Raw genomic sequence first — 20216 nt, forward strand, 5'->3', positions numbered from 1 at the left:
TGTGAGGTCTGGTGGCAAGATTTATGGGAGCAAAAACAAAGGAAGAGCTAAGCCTTAGGCAATGTCTCATCTACAACCAGATGGCTTAGCCCCAACGCACAGAAGTGCAGCCTCTGGGGCCACAGGCCCTCACTCGTCCCCACCAAGCCCGGGAGGAGGGCCAGGACCCAGAGCTGCTGTGCCATCACCCCAGCATCCTGGGCTTTGCTCTTCCCATCTCCCTGTGACTTGTCTTCCTTCCCTGGGAAGTCCCAGGCCCCTCCCCCTCCCCCTGACCTTAGGGCAGCATCTGAGCCTCAACTGTCTGCCTGCCTGTGGGTCTCCTATTCTCATGGAGCCCTTGTACATGCACCATTATATTTGGTGTTTCTCCTGTTAATCTGCCTCATATGGATTTAATTATAAGGTAGAGAAAAAATGTTCCCTCTCTGATATGTCACTTCCATCCATCCGCAAATATTTTCTAACTTACAAAACTGCAACCCTGTAGCTATTCTGGCTCCTCCTCATGCAACAACTGCCAAATAGTTATTTTTCAGTTTCACAGTGAAGTCATTTCCGGGAAGAGAACTGCCTGGCTGGTGTGAGGAGCAGCCCTGACCACAGAGGTGGTGGAGAGTGGGATCCAGCAGCAGCTCCTGTTCCGCGGTAAGTTCCCAGGCTGAGGACACAGGTGATACTGGAAGGCTGACTGGCTGCCTTGCAAGGAAGCTGCTCTGGGTCTCCTAGGAAACCAGACTGGGGTGGCAGAGGGTGCATGGGGGGCTGACATGCCTGATGGGACAATCCTGACACAACCTCTGCCCCAGGCCAGTCTCACTTGCCTCTCAGGACCCAGGGGTGATAATCACCGCAGTGGTGCATTGCACAGATGGTGCTGAGCTCCCTCTGAGCGCCTGACCTGTCCTGGGTGCTGAGGGCAGGAGGGCACTGGTCTCTGTTGGAGTGAAAGGGGATGTCAACAGGGCTTCTCGGGAGCCCAGCAACCAGGCCAGGGCACTGACTTAGGAGATGGCCTCCTTGGGTTCTGCCGTTTCCTAGCCAGGTGGCCTCAGGTGAGCTGCTGTTAGCTCTCTGGGCCTCAGTTTCCACATCTGTAAAGTAGGGGTAATCCTTGAGCTGCCTCCCAAGATTGGGGTGAGGATGGAGGTAGCATATATAGGGTGTGTGCACGGTGCCTGGCACGCGGTGGGGCTGTAGAAGTGTGGAACATGGCTTGGATTCTGGGGGCAGCAGGGAAGACCTGTGAGGGGTGTCTGCTCCCTGGGGGTGAGTTAACAGGGCAGTTCCAGGGTGTGAGCAGAGGGGCCCTCTGGGGAGTGAGGGAGGAGGGGGCTGCCCTGCAGTGTGGGATGAAAATGGCAGCCTTTCCCACTGTTTGGCCACATGTGAGGGCCCTGTCTGGGTGGCTGTGCTTAAAGCCTCTGAGCTTTATTATCCCCACGCCATCCATGAGAACCTGAGACTCAGAAACCTTGAGGCCACTTAACAGATGTCCCAGATGGTGGGGGAGGAGGGTGCCTTGATTTACCCCAAAGGTGAGGTGTTCACAGGGGAGCTTTCATGGGGGAAGGCAGGCAGGTGGCAGCCCAAGGCCCAGGAGATCACTGTGCCCTGGATCGCCAGTAAAAGCCTCTCCCAGCCTCAGCAATCAGTCTCCCGAGTGCCGGGAGGTGGATGACAGGGCCGTTCCTGGGTGGGGAACAGGGTAGGCGGGTGGACAGCAGCACAGCTCTGAGGCTGAAGCTGCCTGGGCCTCCCCCTCCAACCGCCCTGGGCAGGGGCCCTGGCATGGCCCTGGGCTCACCTTGAGAAGGCTCTGCAGGTGGAGCTGCAGAAAGTGGGCCAGACCCTGTTGCTGCCTCAAGTGTGTGTGTGTGGTGGGTGGGGGGAGGCTCAGGGTCAGAAGTTGTCCCCTTAGGCTCATTGTCTGTCAGATGGGGGATCCCAGACCTCCTTCTAGGACCTGACACTTTTTTATCATGGTGACTGCTTTGTACTTTTCTATCCTTGGGTCCAAAAGGTACTACATAGTAATTACGCAAATCAGACGGCAGTCCCAAAGGGCAGCAGAGTTCAAATAGGGCCTTGGTGCCCTGGCAGATGGCTCCATTGGCTGGAGTGTCGTCCTGATCACCAAAAGGTTGTGGGATTGGTCCTCTATCGGGGTGCAATCCGGAGGCAAAGGATCTCGCTGACTCTCTCTCTCTGTCTCTCTCTCTCTCTCTCTATCTCTGTCTGTCTCTCTGTCTCTCTGTCTCTCTCTCTCTCTCTGTCTCTCTCTCTCTCTCTTTTCCTCTCTAAAATTAAAAACCATATAATTGGGTGAGGATAAAACAAACAAACAAAAAAAAAACCATCCAGGGCTTTGGTGTCAGATAGAAAGGACGGTGGATGGAGTCCCTACAGGCGCAGACACACCCAATCACTCTCTCCCCGGATGACCCAGTGATTTCCAGCATTCAGGAGTCACCTCCCTCTTCCTCCAAAGTGTTCCAGGAAGACCGCACAGCCTGGCTGTTCCGCTGACCAGCTGACCTCCATGAGGGTCTGCCTCGGGGGCCTCACCCCCATTCCTTGCCCAAGTCCTGCCGGCTGCATCTGGCCCAGCCTCCTCAGAGGCCAGGGTGGAAGCTGGAACCACACACAGGACAGGACTGGCTGTTTGGTTGGGGAAGCCCTCAGGGACCAGCAGCCAGGATGTCTGTGCTTCATCCTGAGAAGCAGCCTGTGTGGGGCTTCACAGCATGGCTGCTGGGATCCACCCTTTGACAAGTTACCAGACCATCTGTGCTCAGTTTCCCCATCTGATAATGGCCTTGATAATGGCCAGGGAAGTTGCCAGGATAACTAGGAATGTTACGCCCAGATTTCGTGATCCCCAAGGAGCCGAGTCCGATGCAATTGTAGAAAGCCTGAATTCCATGCTAGCATGGGCTCTGTCCCAATCACACTGACATTGGCATGGCAGAAGAACATGGGTTTCAACAGATCAAGGGGTGGTGATGTCACTGCTTTGGCTGCCTCTGATTGGTTGGGTGAGGGCTATGGTCCAGTTACAAAATGGAGGATAGCTCCGCCCTGCCCCACAGTACAAAATGGAGTCAGGAGTTAGCCCTGCCCCGAGCTGCCCTCTCAGCAACAGCCAGGGAAATGCGCCCCAGAAGCACCTCAGAACCTTTGGGGCAGCAGCCTCTTTGGCTGAAAGACTCCTACCAGCCCCTGGAGTGAGACCTTTCTGGCCTGGGGGCCTGGCTCTGCCCTCTGAACCTCCAGAGAGGAAGAGGAGGAAAGAGGCCTAAGCCTCTGGGCCTGGCCAGGAGGTGAGCTCAAACTCTGACCCAGCAGAGGTGAGGAAATTAAATTACTTAATTCATCCAGGTTAGAGTTGAGAGGACGCTGGCCTTTTAAATGAGAGAGATGGCACCTACTTTGTCATAGAATCTGCCACTCTTTAATGCCCTCTAACTCACAGTCTCTCTCAAGCACCTCACCCTCCTGACTCTTCAGTTTTGTAGGGAGTTGGCTAAAGAGAAGACATTAACTACTAGAGAAATGTGAAGATTGGTGAAGATTGACTAAGAGGTACAAGTAATCTCTACAAATGGGGGCTGGTCCAAATGCCTGCCCGGAAATGGTACAAACTGTGTCGTCTCTCCTACAGGAAAGTCTGCAGTTTTAATTACATGTTAGACTTTAACTCGGAAATGGGGGAGAGCTATGCCTTTGTCTTTTCGAGGAAGGAAGGCCTGGGTGGAGTTGAGTACAAAATAAAGGTTATTAAAAAAAACAAATGAAGAGAATATCTAAACTATAGCTTTGATAGGAAAAACTTCCCAATTCTTACATCTCTGTCCCCTCATCCCAGAGTGTCAGTCTCTCTCACATTCTCCAGGACACTGGGGTCCAATGCCAGATTTTGCTCCTCTGGCCCCAGCTTTCTGATTCTGGCCACTCTGCCTAGGGGGACACATCCCTGACGGTGTCATTATCACTGAGGAAGCTAAGGCCAGGGAGCTAGTCCTATGGCTGGAAGGCCCGAGATGGTAGACTGGTTTAACGCTCCTCCTGTCTGTCACCCTGTGCTGTGCTCTCCCCATGGACAGAGAGCTCCTTTTAGCACAGGAAAGGGGGTGCCCTGGGGCCTCCCAGGGACAGTGTCCTCTCCCCAGTGAGAACTTTTTGGAGCCAATAAAACCCCTTGGAAAATTCAGCCTGGTACCTTGCTTACCCACAGCCATGCCAGGTGAGTGAGGAAGGCCCAGGATCTCTATATCTTTAGGGGCCTTTGAGAAGAGAGAAATCCAAATCTATAGGTATCCCATGTGAAGTCTGATGGCACATCATTGGTTGGCTTCCTGGAGTCAAGAATCTTCTGAACTGCCCAATCTGAGATTCAGCAAAAACTTGACAAAATGAGGAACATAAATAGTTAAAGAAGAGCCCATAACCATCTCTTCTGTCTGTTCACATAATATGGCTGTAGCACTGACTGACCTCATACAGCCAGAGGGAGGGCCCTTTTGCCACTGAATCTAGTTGCAGCCTATAATGCCCTATAGGTCTGTGGTGATCTCCATGTTTCTGAGTTGGAACTTCTAAAGCATTTCCATCGCTTTCATGTGTGGAAAGGAAGAAGGGAAGTTTATAGATTGGATGTCCCAGAGCAGGAGCTTTAGACAGTACTTCCTTGAGAGCCTCTACAGCTTGGTTTCCTGCAGGGCTCTTTGAATTGGATCTGGTTTTTCTGACTTCAATTGGGGCATATAGAGGTTGGGCTGTCAATGAAAAGTTTGGAACACAATTTCTACAATATCCAGTCAACCCCAGGAATCCTCTAAGCTGCTTTCTTGTTTTTGGAAGAGGGAAAGGTAGGGTTCCTCTAAGTCTCTCAGGGCTAATCAGTAGCCCATCTTTAGATAGACATGGCCAAAGCAGTTTACTTTAGGTGAGCAAAATTGGACCTTATCCTTTGAGACCTTATGTCCTTTTATAGCTAGTGCTGCAGTAGGTAAGTTGTGTCCTTTTGAGAGTCTAGTAATAACCCAGAACATAAATCATCTACATTCTGGATTAGAGTGGGAACTCTAGGAAATTTAAATCAGCTTTTACTATCTGGGTGAAATAGATGGGAATTTATGTATATCCCTGGGGCATTACAGTCCAAATAAATTGTTGATCTTCCCAGTTAAGAAGCCTAAGAAATGACTACCCACCATAAATTGATTTTTAACTTAAAAATGTTAACTTCAAACCATTCTTGGTGGTTACTATAAGTGTCTGGATTTGTAAGGCTGCTACACAGGCCTTCCTTGAGCTGGTCAAGATAGGAAGTGGTCCCTTTTGATTCCCACTCTCAAGTTTTTATAATGTAATAGAATCAGTATCTTTTTAGACAGAATAGAAGGGAAGGGGAGAGACACACAGAGAGAAACATTGATGTGAGAGAGACACATTGATTGGTTGCCTCCCATATGTGTGCCAACCAGGCCAGGCATCAAGCCAGAAACTGAGATACGTGCCCATGACCAGAATCAAACCTGGGACCCCTCAATCCCAGGGCCGACACTCTATCTGCTGAGCCAAACTGGTTAGGGCTATATGGTTTCTTTAATGTATTCTTTGAAAATTGTTTCATGTAAAATAAATGTTAATAAATTATAATTTTTTTTCTTTTCTTTTTAAGGAGTAATGCCATTCTATATCTATAAATTTTGTTATTCTATTCATCTCTTAGCTATTGTGAATAATGCAACTGAAAATTCCCTGATTTCAGTTCTTTAGAGTATATTTACAGAAGTGGAATTGCTGGATCAAAGGGTAATTGAAGGAACTGCCAGGCTGTTTTGTTGGATAGTTTCAACCTAATGGCTAGTAAAGCCTGGGGCACTCACCTGGCCCCATCCTACCTGCGCTGAGCCCCCACAGACAGTTCCCTAATCAGAGCCAATGTGGTGACAAAACCACCCTTGTGGCTCTGATTGTGACTGCAAGATGCACCTCAGCAGCAACCCCCAGGGTACACTGAAGGCACAGGTTTATTACTGACAAGTCCTGGAGGCCACACAGCAAGGTTGCAGGAAGAGAGAGAGTGAAATCAGGGACTAGGGTTCTGCCTTGATTGAGGTCCAAGGCAGGGTGGATAGGTGGGAATTAGAGTGCAGGAAGGTAAAAGTGGGGTCATTCATAAGGTCAGTTATCTAGGTTACCCAGAGCTTTCTACAAGGGGAACTTAATGGGTGGGGCAGTCTGGGTGCTAGTCTAAGTGTTTAGCTAGAAGCTGTGACATGGCTGGCAATATGTTTATAGGACATGAATCTCAAGTATGGTAGCAACCATACTTAGTTAAAAACTGCTGTTTGAATTTTATCCCTGCTATTCTGGCTTCTGCACCCACTTACTTGCTTAAACAATAGGGTAGTTACCTCAGCTTCCAGACTGAGGCCTGGAGACTCACAAAGGCAATTTTCTCGTGCCTGTGGACCAGGACTACAGGAGACCGATTCCCACTGACTCAGTAGCTCCAGGAGTAGAAATTGTAGATAATCTTTAGAGATTACTGACTCCCTCTTGGTTCTGCTTCTGTAAAAAACTGCTTTCGCAAGATAGGGCCTCATTCCATTGTCCAGGAGGATGTGGCTGGGAGTGGCACTGCGGGCTGTTCTGAGCATTTATAATTTAGAATAAAGAAAAATTTTTGTGGTTTGGACCTTTAAAAGGACTGCCTACACCTGGAACAGCATGGTCATGAGTGTGGCCACCTGTGTGTGGTGCTCTTGGGGCCGTCCTGGCCAGTTCAATAAATCCTTGCCTGCTTCTTTTACTCAATCAGCAGCCTCTGGTGGTCTTATTCTGACTCCAGGGTTTGACCCCACAACAGAATCATCTTTGAAAATTATGTTTTCTGGACATTGCAACACAGCCATCAGGAGACACAGCCATACACCCATGGGCATCAGCCTCTGAAACTCGCTGTCATGGCAGTGGCCAGACTCTGAGAACCTGTACATGAACAGAAAACAATTCAGAGAGGAAGGAAAAGTCAGTGGAGTGTCTATTTACCTGCCCCTGAATCCCATCCTGGTCCCTTCTCCCCAAATTTCCCTCTCTTTCTCTAAATCAATGTCCTCTTCCTCCTGGCTCCTCCCCGTGGAATAACTGCCAAATAGCTTTGTTTTCTGTTTCACAGTAAAGTTCTCCCCAGTGCAGAGAACTGCCTGGCTGGTGTGAGGAGCAGCTGTGACCAGAGAGGTGGTGAAGAGATGGGGGCCAGCAGCAGTTCGAATTCCTTCGTGGCCGCAGTGAGTTCCAGGCTGTGGGCACAGGCGATGTTGTGGGGCTGACTGGTTCCCATTCCAGGGAAGCCGCACTGGGTCTCCTAGGAAACCAGACTGGGTGGCAGAGGTGGTATGGGGGGCTGACATGCCCGATGGGGCAATCTGGACACACTCTCTGCCCCAGGCCTGTCTCACCTGCCTCTTAGGACCCAGGGGTGATAATCACCGCAGTGGTGCATTGCACAGATGATGCTGAGCTCCCTCTGGGCGCTTGATCTGTCCTGGGTGTGAGGGGCAGGAGGGCACTGGGCAGCACTGGAAGAGTCAGCCTCTGTTGGAATGAAAGGGGAGCCCTGCAGCCAGGCCTGGGCACTGACTTAGGAGATGGCCTCCCTGGGTTCAGTTGATTCCAGCTAGGTGACCTCAGGTGAACTGCTTTTCCCTGTCTGGGCCTCAGTTTCCACATCTGTATTTTTATATATATATATTTTATTGATTTTTAACAGAGAGAAAGGGAGAGAGATAGAGAGCTAGAAACGTCAATGAAAGAGAAACATCGACCAGCTGCCTCTTGCACACCCCCTGCCAGGGATGTGCCCGCAACCAACGTACATGCCCTTGACCGGAATAGAACCTGGGACCTTTAAGTCCGCAGACCGACGCTCTACCACTGAGCCAAACCGGCTTCGGCTACATCTGTAAATTAGGGATAATCCTTGAGCTACCTCTCAAGATTGCCGTAAGGATGGAGGCAGCATATCTAGGGGATTTGATTGGTCCTGACACACGGAGGGGGTTTGGAAGTGTGGAGCATGATTGGGAGTTTGGGGGCAATTAGCAAGTGCCAGAAGGATTGGACAGAGGGAGCAGGACCCTAACTGACTGGCCTCTTCTCCCTGCAGGCACACCCCATCGAAGGGGGTCTCAAGGATGGACATGTGATCACTATCAAAGGAACTTTTCTTAAGTCCTTAGGAACCAGGTAACTGGAACTGTTGTTTCCCCCAGCCTAGCCCCTTAGCAAACCATGGCCCCTGTCAGCTCAGGCTGGTTCCCCCAACACTGTCCAAGCTGCCTGTGCCTGGCTAAGGTGATGCTAAAGAGTAGGGCCTGGTCCCTACCAACACTGCCTTCTGCCAATAGCATCTGGACACCATTAACGTAGACTCCCCAGAGACACAGGCAGATCCTGAACTCACGGTCTCAGGCCAGCCCAGGGGATGATCTTTATGGGCTAGGCTTGATCTTTGCATGCAAAGACCCAGAGATGTAAAAACAATGCCTCCTTTACATCCCATAACAACATTTACTTCCTCCGTGGCCCTAGTTTGGCTGATGTGGAAATATTTAAACTTGGCATCAAATGTAATCCCATCTCTTTCTGTTTCAAGTTCATTCCTAGAAAACACGAAGGCAATTCAAAATACAAACATCTCCTTGGCACTGTCTCCCACCCAAGAGGGGCCTTTGGGGCTCAGGGAAGACTTTCCCATCTTCTCAGAGGCCGAGCGCCCTCTAATGCTGGCCCAGCCCTGGCTGCCCGAGCTGAGGTCCGGGTGGTGAGGAGGTGAGGGGCTCTTACCTGATTTGGGTGGGGCCCTCCCACCTGGTGGCTGCCTGCTGAAGCCCACGGTGCCCACAGAAGCCCTTCTGCATGCACGGCCCTCTCTTGGGAGCCTCTGTCTCAATCCCAGATGTCTTTGGTCCCCAGTGCTCCTTTCATCACCTCACACAGAGCCCTGGGGACCTTCTGGACCCTTTCACATCCCAGGCTGGGCCCTTCCTCATCTCAGCTTGTAGATTCTAGTTGACTTTGTCCACCATCCCCTTCCCTACCAGGTGGGCATAGGCACACTCACCCTGTGACATCTCCCCGAGCCCTGAGTGCCTCTAGGAGATGCCATGGAGGGTGAGGCTCCCAGATGGCCCTAAACCCTGCCATTGGGGAAGCTGAGCCCTCACCTCTGACCCTCCATCCCTTCTCTCTACTTCTCCCTCTGCCTGTCTCCTGTCCTACTGTCCCCACTTCTTCCCATTGGCTCTTTTGTACTCTCATCCCTGGGACCAGAGAAATGGAGCTGGATGACCACCGAGGGACAGATGCACCCAGAGATATTTCAGAAATGATAGCCTCATGTACAGAGGAATCTGGACTCAGTTTTCTGGTTCCAGAGTCACTGGGAGTCTCCTTTCCTTTTCATGTCCTCAGACTGGCTGAAGGCCTCCAGAGGGAGCTGGTATTGAAGAGGCCCCCAGAGCTCTGCCTCCTCCACAGAGACACCAAATGGGCTCTGGAGGAATTGAATAGAATGTCTAATGGGCCACCTCTGGGCTTGGAAAAGTTCCTGGCCTTGTGTGGAAAGCAGAAGACACAAAAGTGGGGAGAATTCCCTGGGTGCTATGCATTAGTTGGGACAACAGAGTGACCCCAAGAAGCAGGCTGTGGACCACATCATGCTCAGGTCACGGAAGGCTGGAGTAGACAGTGATGCCTTCGGGAGAACCTCGTATTGGGGCTTGTTCCTGGGCATGTGTCTGGGAAAAGGCCAAACAAACTAGTATTGTGGCCCTTTGGTAAGCCTGGCTCCTTGGAAGTTTCTTTTTCTTTTCTTTTCTAATTTATTTTTTGTTAATCTTTGCCCAAGGATTTTTTTCCCCTCTAATCATTTTTAGAGAGTGGAAGAAAGAGGGAGAGACAGAGAAGAAGAAAAATCCAAGTGAGAGAGACACATGGATTGGTTGCCTCCCTCACACTCCTCAACCAGGTCCAGAGATCAAGCCTATAACAGAGGCGCATGCTCTTGTCCAGAATCAAACCCTCACTCTTTGGTCAGTAGTTGAATGCTCTATCCACTAAGCCAAAGAGGTTAAGACTCTTTTTTTTTTTTTTTTTAAAGTATATTCTTATTGATTTCAGAGATGAAGGGAGAGGGAGATGGAGATAGAAACATCAATGATGTGAGAGAATCACTGATTGGATGGCCTCCTGCTAGAAACTGAGCCTGCAACCTGACCTGTATCCCAGCCAGGAATTGAACCATGACCTTCTGGTTCATAGATCGATGTTCAACCACTGAGCACACTGCCTGGGCTGGAAGGTTCTTTTGTTTTAATTTCTCACCTCAGAACCCAAAGGAAGCTTTGAGGGTGAGGACTTCCTTCTGAGGAGAGACAAGAATGAATCACCACTTATGTGGGGGCTTTCTGAACACTGCCTCAGTAACCACCCCCAAAGAAGGGAGTCACCCCCTTTCCTGAGTTCAGTGACGACACAATAGCATGCTCTGTATCATTCCCAAATGACAAACAGTACCAGTTCGGGTCAGGGTCCAGGCCTATGGACATTAGGGCACCCCTCCACACCTCATGTGTGGGACACACACCAGCCTACGATGAGGGACAGATACACATCCCGGACGTTCTCGTGCCTGGAGAGCCCATATCCATCCCATGCCTCCCCTGTTAAACACCTTCTTTGCAGGTAAACCCCATAAATGTCACCTCTTCTCTTCATTTGTTCTCTTGCTTCCCAACAGAGCAGCCATGGGCTGGCCTCTAACCAGTGCCCACTGGGCATGAGAGGCTCTTGCTTCTGGGCAAATTCCTGGATTTGCATGTTCATGCAAATGTGAGGTCAGTTTCCAAGACCTATACTTCCTAAGGCTAGAGTCTACATTGTTCTTTACCCAATTCCTGCTTAAAGTCACACTGCAAAGAGTAAAATGCAATAATTACACACAACACACTAAGAGCAAATTAGGTATACACAAAGGAAGGCAGCAAAGTGGGGTGGGTGCATACCTGCCTCACAGATTGTAGGCAAGTTCCCAGGCACACACAAGGAAGTCAGAGGCCCCGGGCCCTCCTGCTTCTACCATTAGAATAAACCAGAACACTGATTTCCGTCCACCTAGGTTTATTGTGAACTTGCATGAGGGATTCAGTAACGATGACATTGCCTTCCACTTCAACCCTCGGTTTGAAGCGGGCTGGTATGTGGTCTGTAACACCAAGCAGAACGGGCGCTGGGGGTATGAAGAGAGGAAGATGCATATGCCCTTCCAGACAGAGAAGCCCTTTGAGATCCGCATCGTGGTGAAGAAAACCCAATTCGAGGTGAGAAGGATTCTCCTCCCACCCTCCCACTGCCTGTCCCCCTGCCCTATTGTAAACAGACAGCCAACGTGTCCTCACTGCCTGTCACTACTTGAGCCAATTCAGCAGAGACAGTGCTGAATCATAATGAGCATTTATTCCAACACCTCCAGCAGTATGAGGAGAGCAGTAGGTCATCCACAAAAATATGCTCTGCACCCCATAAGCCAGCTGCTTTTTTTGGGTAAAAGGACAAAGGATTGACAGGGAAGTAGCCAAAGGGGATGCCAAATGGGCAGTTAACAGGTAAGCAGACGGGAGATTTGAGAAGGCCTGCAGGTGTGTAAAAGTGCTGGTGATCTTCAAAGGCTAGTGATATGCCAGGGCTGGGCCTTCAAAGGGCTGTAGCTCTGGTCTCTGCAAGGCAGTCGTGCATCTTTCCATGAGAATAGGCTGCTCCACGTGGGGAGGCTGGGCTGCATTGCCAGGCAAGTCCCCAGGTCCCACAGGACTGCCAGCCAGGTTAGAATGTGCCTTCTTTAATCAGAATGAACCAATCACAGTGGACAGAGCATGAGGAATAGGTCTTACAATTCTAGGTGCTTCCCAGCATTCTATCACTGCCCTTATCACTGTCAGGCAGGGAGAAACACCCTTAACTCATTACCCAAGCAATGCCATTATACAGAACACAGGACTTTACACTCTTCACCTGCACCTACAGAGCACCTGTTGCTTCTGTTACCAGGAAATAAGAGCTGATATTGGCCGCGGGTGCAGGTGACTTCCATCCTCTGCTGCAGCCTTGTCCGCTCCAGGTCCCTGACAGCCCCTGTTTGTGGTGATGCTGTGGCAGCCCTTCTGCAGGCCCAGTGGTGGCTCAGGGCTGCAGGTGGAGTCATTGCTCTTGCAGGCAGAGCAGTGCTGCTGGGCTGGGGGAGAGGGATTGTTGTGGAGTCGAACCCTGGAGTCAGAATAAGACCACCGGAGGCTGCTGATTGATTAAAAAAGCAGGCAAGAATTTATTGAACTGGCCAGGACTGCAACAAGAGCACTACACGGAGGTGGCCACGCTCATGACCGCGCCATTCCAGGTGTAGGCAGTCCTTTTAAAGGTCCAAACCACAAAAATTTTCCTTTGTTCTAAATTCTAATTGCTGAGAACAGCCTGCAGGCAGCTCCCAGCCACATCCTGCCGGACATTGGAATGTGGCCCCATCTTGGAAAGCAGTTTTACAGAGGCAGAATCAAGCAGAGTTACTACTCTCTAAAGGTTATCTACAGTTTCTAGTCCTGGAGCTACTGAGTCAGTGGGAATCGATCTCCTGTAGTTCACGTCCACAGGCACAGAAAAATTACCTTTGTGAATCTCCAGGCCTCAGTCTGGAAGTAACTATCCTGTTGCTTAAACAAGTGAATGCGCCCGCACCGGTTTGGCTCAGTGGGTAGACCTTCGGCCTGAGGACTGAAAGGTCCCGGGTTCGATTCCGGTCAAGGGCATGTACCTTGGTTGCGTGCACATCCCCAGAAGGGGGTATGCATGAGGCAGCTGATTGTTGACTCTCTCTCATTGAGGTTTTAATTCTCTATCCCTCTCTGTAAAAAAATAAAAAAATAATAAATAAATAAAAATCAATAAACAAGTAAGTGCATGCAGAAGCCAGAATAGCAGGGTTAAAATTCAAACAGCAGTTTTTACCTAAGTATGGTTGTGACCATACTTCAGGATGGCTGTGTCTGTGCTTCTCTGTGTGAAGGGTGCTCCCAGGCCCTCAGTGTGCAACCTGAGGCCCCCTCTCCTCTGCTCCCAGGAGCACTTTATGCCCATTGAAATGAGCACATTGAAATGACTTCCCCGGTGAGCTGAGAAAGACACACCCAGAGCAATGATCAAACAAGAACTCAGAAGCCAAAACTAGAGCCAAGTGGTGACTGGGTTTGGCTGCATTTGGGATCACATGTGTGTTCCTTACCTGGAGCAGCTCTGACGGCTGGCCCCCCCACCTACAGGGGATGGAGGTGAAAACCGGACAGGCCTTAATTTCTAGAATCAGGGGTCCTAGTGCTCCGGTGTGCTCCCTGCCCTGGTCTGGAACCTCTCTCCTGGACTATGTGCTCCTGTTGACAGGTGATGGTGGATGGAGATCACTTTGTGCAGTACGCACACCGTGTGAGCTACAACCGTGTTACCTACATCTCTGTCACCGGCCCCGTGGAGCACATAGACATCTCTGTCACCGACTCCAAGGACCAGGTCAGATTGTCCAAATAGCACCTGTCCCAGGGTCTGGGTGCAGGAGCCAGTCTACTATGCCTAGGCCCTTTTGGGAGGAGCCAAAGGTTCCAGCTAATCTCTCACCCAGGTGACTCTGGGGAGAGGACATACCTCTGGCTATCCCTGCCCCATTCTTCTTATGGCACCATTTCTGTCCAGAGCACCTGCCTCAGCCAGACTCCTTACCACCTTGTCTGTCACTACTCCCTCACTTATTACCAGGCCATGTGGTTCCATGAGACCCATTGTCACCAGCTGTGGGATGTCAGACAAGTGAGTCTGCCTCTCCAAGCCTCAGTTTCCTCATCTGTGCAAGGGGCCCAGTCACAGCCTCTCCAGGAGGTACTGTGTGGGCACAATGAGGGGATACATGTCAGAGGACACGAAATGGCCCCCATGGGCCACCCCAGGGTCTATTGGACTCTCTCTGTGTTTTCCAACTTTGAATGTGGTGCCAACATGCACAAGGTCAGGAGTCGGTGTGCGTTGTGGAGCTGAGTCCTGATGATGGCTGCACCACAGTGTGAAGGTACTGAATGGCCCTCCACTGTGTTCCTGAAAATGGTGAAGGTGGTAAATGTTATGGGCATTTTACCAAATATTTTCCAGGTCCGGTGATGTCACATGGAAATCTGAATATCTCACTTTTTGTGAAAAGTGGGAAGATTGGCATAAGCCTGGCCCACATTGCCACAGGGCCCCAGGCGCCTGGATTAGAGATGTTATTTCCACTTTTGGTATTTGAATGCGCTCCCAAATGGGAAAAGCACACAGTAGGCCTGCAACAAATATGAGCTCCTCTCTCTTTTGTCCTCATCTCTGTTACTTCTCCCTCTTGCCTACTCTGTCGGTCCCTGCCTGCCTGGCTTTCGTCCTCTCCTGTGGGCCCCTGCCTTCCCACTCTTACTTGACTCATTCAAGCTTCTCTTCATCCCATGGCACCTTTTGTTTTCAAAGCATTTTGATTAGATCCTTAAGGTGAAATGCTGGCAGACTCTCTGTTACGCACATGAGCCCAAAGAGCAGAAAGGAAAATTAATTTAAATATGGAGAACCTGCCAAAACCGGTTTGGCTCAGTGGATAGAGCGTACCCTGCAGACTGAAAGGTGCCAGGTTCGATTCCGGTCAAGGGCACGTACCTTGGTTGTGGGCACATCCCCAGTAGAGAGTGTGCATGAGGCAGCTGATCGATGATTCTCTCTCATCGATGTTTCTAACTCTCTATCCCTCTCTCTTCCCCTCTGTAAAAAAATCTATAAAATATATATTTTTTAAAAACATACAATAAAATATTTAAATAAATAAATAAATAAATAAATAAAGAGAACCTCGGAGGCTAAGCAGTCAGCAAGAAAGACAAAGGGTCTGAGAAAGAAGCTAGTTACAGGAAGGAGGTAGCAGGGCCTATAGCAAATCTAATAGCATCTACTCCTTCCTTAAAAACCTAAAAGGCCCCAGGCTAATAGAGCTCCAGTTCCCCAGCTGAAGGAACAGAATCCTCCCTACTCCTGGCCAACCCACCAGCCGGCCTCCCACCTCACCCACCAAGACCCTCCGTCAGCCTCCATTACTCACTCCAGGCTCCTTCCGGTCACCATGCTTTTGCATCTGCTGTCCTGAGGCCATAAGGACCCTTTGTTACCTCACCCGAGCCAACCCATAACTGCGTTCAGTGCTCTGCTTCAATGTGGCTCTTCAGGTCCTCTCCCTGCCTGGCAGGTTGCTGGATGCCCCACCCCTCCCTGACCTGATGGACTTTTAACAACTCTGTGCAAGGCAGTCAACATGTCCAGTTATATCTGTACTTACATGTCGATCTCCGTCATTCCACCTGCTCTTTCCCCCAAACCATAAGCTTGGGATTGAGACTTGTCCCTTTGTGTATGCAGCACTGTGCCCAGTGCCTGGAGTGCAGTGGGGACTGGATCAATGGTGTGATTTGCACAGTCAGTAGAAGGAGAGACCAGTCAGGGAAAGCAGACCAGTCTGCTGGGTGGGGAGGGGCCTTGCGCAGGAACAGGAGGGTGCCTTGGCCGTTCCTTGGCCACTTGAGCAGTGGGGGAAGGGGCAAGGGTGCCTCCCTTCCCAGCTTCCTGTGGCCCATCACACTGCAGGGTGGGCCCCTGCCACCTGCCACACTGGCCTTAGGATGGTGGAGCTCCTGGGAGCCTTTGCAGGGCAGCCCGACTTTGGCCCTGGCCTTGGGCACACAGGGTATGCTGATACACCCAGACACAACTGGGTACCATTTTGTATTTGATCGCTTGCTACCGGGACTGGCTTGGGCAAGATGCTTAACCTCTCTGAACCTGTTGTCTCACTTAGCAAAAGGGAAGCTAAGGATGCCTCCCTCATAAAGCACTGAAGCCAGAGCTTGGCACACAGTAGTCCTCACTAAATACTAGTTTTCACTCTCCTGGTGAAATAGGACATGGCTAGTAATGGTTTTGCCTCTGGGAGCTGAGGTAGCTGTATGTCCTATGTCAGACACATCCTTCTCGCTCTCTAGAGGAGCTGGCAGGATGTCCCCTCTCCTCTGCCCGCCCCCTCCCTGTTTTTAACCACAGTTACCTGGGATGGTGGGTGAGCATCTGGGCACCACAAGCTCAGGGAGGCTTGATGGGAGCAGGAAGGAAGTGAGTGCGGGTCTGGGAGGCATTTCTGACCACCGTTTCGGCTGTCATCTCCCCGTCCTGTGGCACCAATATTAACCACCATTTTTATTTTTCTCCGCTTCAGCCTCCAAGTTATTCATAGGCCACTGCCACCAACGCTTCCTTTGTAAGTCTCTTGCTTTCTCTTTGGAAAGTCTTCACTTTGGTTCTTCCTGTGGGTTAAAAGGAGGAGGCAGGGCCAGGCATTAGGCCTCTGCCACAGGGCAACTGGCACAGCTGAGGCCAGACCCCCGGGCCACCCTTTTGACCTGGGTGGGGTGAGAATGGGGGTTGAAAGGGGGAAGGGTGGTTAGCTGGGCTGATGAATTGGGAAACAAGCTGAATTGCCCAAGCCCCTGCCATTCTGTGGACATGATGGCCCTCAATTATTTCTTTCTGCAAAGTGAAACTACACTAGAGAAATTCCCCTGAGTAGGGAGATGGGCCAAGAGGCCACAAAGGAAGACGGAAGACGGCACATTCCTCTCCAGAAGGAACTTTTGACCCTACCTAACCCTCTTAAGAGGAGAAACACCTGTACCCTACAGTTTTCAGAGTCTGGTCTTGACTACTGAGAGGGTTCCCCATCTGCAGTTGCTGGGAGGGTGTGTGTTAAGTGGTGCCCTCTGGTGGCCAATAGTGGTCTTCGCGCTGGTGAGAGCAGGTGAAAAACACCATTTCTTTCTTCCACACACAAACTTTGGTCCACACAGTGCAGAGCACCCCTGGACAGATGTTCTCTGTAAGTCTGCAACCTCCATCAGCACACAACCCGCTCCCTCCTGCAGGTACAAGTCAGCGGGGAGCCCTGGAGTTAGGGGAGCTGCCTGTGGAGGGGCTGAGGGCAGGTGGCCATGATGGGGGCTGGGACAGTGGCAGGAAGTTGCACCAAGGCTGACAGGAGAGGGAAGGTGAATGGGAGAATCCAGAGACGGAAGCTTCACACTGGAGCATCCCCTCTATAGTGTGTGGGAGCCTGGTTGCAGGTGTGACCCCACCCTGAATTTCCTGTTCTCTTTTCAACAGAATCCCATAATTCTCCCCCTGAGAGACACCATCTTGAAACAGCAAAGGCTTTGAATTAGCTAATCGTGAAAGACTGTGCGCCTGAGCTCCAATCAAGAGATGCCTCAGGGATTACAGAGCCTAGCATCTCACCTGCTTGGTGTGCACAGGCTTCCAGACCACGTGTGCGCACCCTTCTGCATATAAGTAAAGATGTTTGCCTTGCTGCCTGGCTCCCGAGTATGATTTGTCTTCTACCAGGACCTCTGAGTTGGAGACTCTGCCTTATTCCTAACTTGTATACTTACTAATACAGTAGAACCCTGGTTCTCAAACTTAAATTATTCTGGAAGGCTGTTGGAATAGCAATTTATTAAAATACCAAATCAATTTTCCCATTAGACACAATGTAAATTGAGTTAATTTATTCCAGATCCACAAATGATTCTCTGTTTTAACCTTTCTTATATACAGTACCTGTCTAATGTATGGTTTACACTATGAACTAACAATTCTTTTCTTAAATGTGTGAAAGAAAAGAGCCACATGGTAACTTGACAAGCTGAGGGAAGGCCTGCGTGGCAGTCTTGCAAACCCAGAGACCTAAGATAACCACAATTAATGGTTTAAAAATTAAATATCTAACAGGTTATAGTAGGTAGTCATATCCCAGATATATCACCTGACAAAGATCAACTTTGATCTTTTACTGAGCCCCTCTGCCTACCTGCATCTGAGATAACATATCTGTGAGATGTCTGGGTAACTTGTAACTTCCTTTTTATCCTGGACCCCTCAGGGCACAACAAATGGACTGGAGACATTACCTCATTGTTATTGTTATCAGGTTAATTGTCAACTTAATTTGGTTAGAGTATCCTGTATCCATCTCTGTAAAAGAAGCTCATGTCCATCATTTAACCTTTTACCCTATCCCAGAGGTCCCCCCCCCCTTCCCTTTGTCCCACCTTCCTAATCTATCACCAATGAATTTCATGTAACTCACCTAAGTCCCTTTCCTTTGATTGAAATTTATAAATATAGAAATGTAACCCGTCATTCTCCAGAGCATTATCTCAATCCTTTGAGGTTCTGCTTCCCGACATATGTCGACAGTAAGGCTCAAATAAACTCACCAAAAAAATTCTTTACAGGTTTTTTCGTTAACAAATGTATCTAACAACCCCCTAATCACATTCAGCACTTGTTCCAGGGATGTCTTTCAGAAAGTCAGCAGGCTGCATCTTCACTTTTTCACTTATCACTGATTGACTACTTTTCATTTTTCCAAATCAGCAGAAGTTTTCTTCTAGCTCTTCAACTGCCTGTCATCCTGGGTTTTTCCCACAGGCTTAGCAATATTAACACTCTTGGTGACCTCTTAATGTTTTAAAATGGTCCTAATCATCCATTTCACCAGCTAGGGAAGAAAAAAAAAATATTCACAGCACAATTTCTTGAGAGGTTAACAACAGGAGGTTTAGGGGGAAACTGAATCTCATTCTCTCCTTTGTTTGTGACCTAAGAGATGCTTTTGTCATGCTGAGGTAGCAGCATGAAAGGGTTGTCAGGTTGAGAACCAAATCTTGTTCAACAGGAAGACATTGTTTCCTTGAACATCTTGGTGGAGAATTGAATTGTCTGAGATGGAAGCCCTCTGAGATCTCTGAGAAGGTCTGATTGTATTGCATTGTTTCATCTACACCCAACGCCTGATGAACCACATCTCCTCCCTACAGTCACCAGGGCATCTCTTGTTAGAAATGCTCTTCACCAGTGTCTCAGGGATACAATAGATGCTTAAAAATAGAACAACAAGGCACTCTACTTTAGCAAAAGGGTACAATGCCCCAGCAACAATATGGTGGGCAAGCACAAAGAATAGGCAGTCCGTCTCCTTTGACCCTTGACGTGTTACTGCACCATACCCTGATTGGCTTAAGGGCCTGGTTCCACAATCTATCATGAATGTCTAACTTCAGAAGATCAGCCCAAGTTACAAGAGGGGGCCATTTGCAATGCCTGCCCGGAAATGGTGCAAAACTATGTTTCTCTCCTACAGGAATGTCTGCGGGTATAACTATCTGTTAGACTTTGTCTGCCAGGAAATGGGGGAGAGCTATGCCTTTGTCATTTGAGAAAGGGAGGCCTGGGTGGATCTGAATACAAAATAAAGTGGTACAAAAAAAAAGAAAGAAAGAAAGAAAGAAAGAAAGAAAGAAAGAAAGAAAGAAAGAAAGAAAGAAAGAAATGGAGTGAATACCTAAACTATAGCTTTGATAGGAAAAACTTCCTAATTCTTACATTTTTGTTCCCTCAACCTACAGTGTCAGGCTCTCTCACATTCTCCAGGACATTGGGGTCCAACTCCAGACATTGCTCCTCTGACCCCAGCTACCTGATCCTGGCCACTCTCCCTAGGGGGACACATTCCTGAAGGTCATTATCACTGAGGAAGCTAAGGCCAGGGAGCTAGTTCTATGGCTGGGATGCCCGAGATGGTAGATTTCACTGGTTTACCGCTCCTCCTGCCTGTCACCCTGTGCTGTGCTCTCCCCATGGACAGAGAGCTCCCCTTAGCACAGGAAGGGGGTGTGTCCTCTCCCCGGTGAGGACTTTCTGGAGCCAATAAAACCCCTTGGAAAATTCAGCCTGGGACCTTGTTTACCCACAGCCATGCCAGGTGAGTGCGGAAGGCACAGGACCTAGATATATCTGGAGACCTTTGACAAAAGAGGAATTCACCCAAACCTATAGGTACCGCAGTGAAGTCTGATGGCAGGTCATTGGTTGGCTTCCTGGCCTCAAGTATCTTTTGAACTGCCCAATCTGAGATTCAGCAAAGATTCCACAGAATGAGGAACATAAGTAGTTAAAGGAGAGCCCATAACCATCTCTCCTGTCTGTTC

The 20216-nt window shown here is 49.6% G+C and overlaps 1 protein-coding gene across 1 annotated transcript; it reads left to right on the plus strand.

The window, feature by feature from the left end:
• Nucleotides 1-627: 627 nt before the first annotated feature.
• On the plus strand, nt 628-19483 carry LOC311611058 (galectin-9B-like). Its single transcript, XM_084862792.1, has 6 exons — nt 628-648; nt 7190-7301; nt 8180-8259; nt 11192-11393; nt 13501-13626; nt 17329-19483. Exons 2-6 carry the CDS (start codon nt 7263-7265, stop codon nt 17380-17382), a joined length of 501 nt encoding a protein of 166 aa, XP_084718918.1. The 5' UTR covers nt 628-648; nt 7190-7262; the 3' UTR covers nt 17383-19483.
• The last annotated feature ends 733 nt before the right edge of the window (nt 19484-20216 follow it).

Source organism: Pipistrellus hanaki (genome assembly GCF_964339955.1).
Source record: "Pipistrellus hanaki genome assembly, chromosome: 16".
NCBI classification, from domain to species: Eukaryota; Metazoa; Chordata; class Mammalia; order Chiroptera; family Vespertilionidae; genus Pipistrellus; species Pipistrellus hanaki.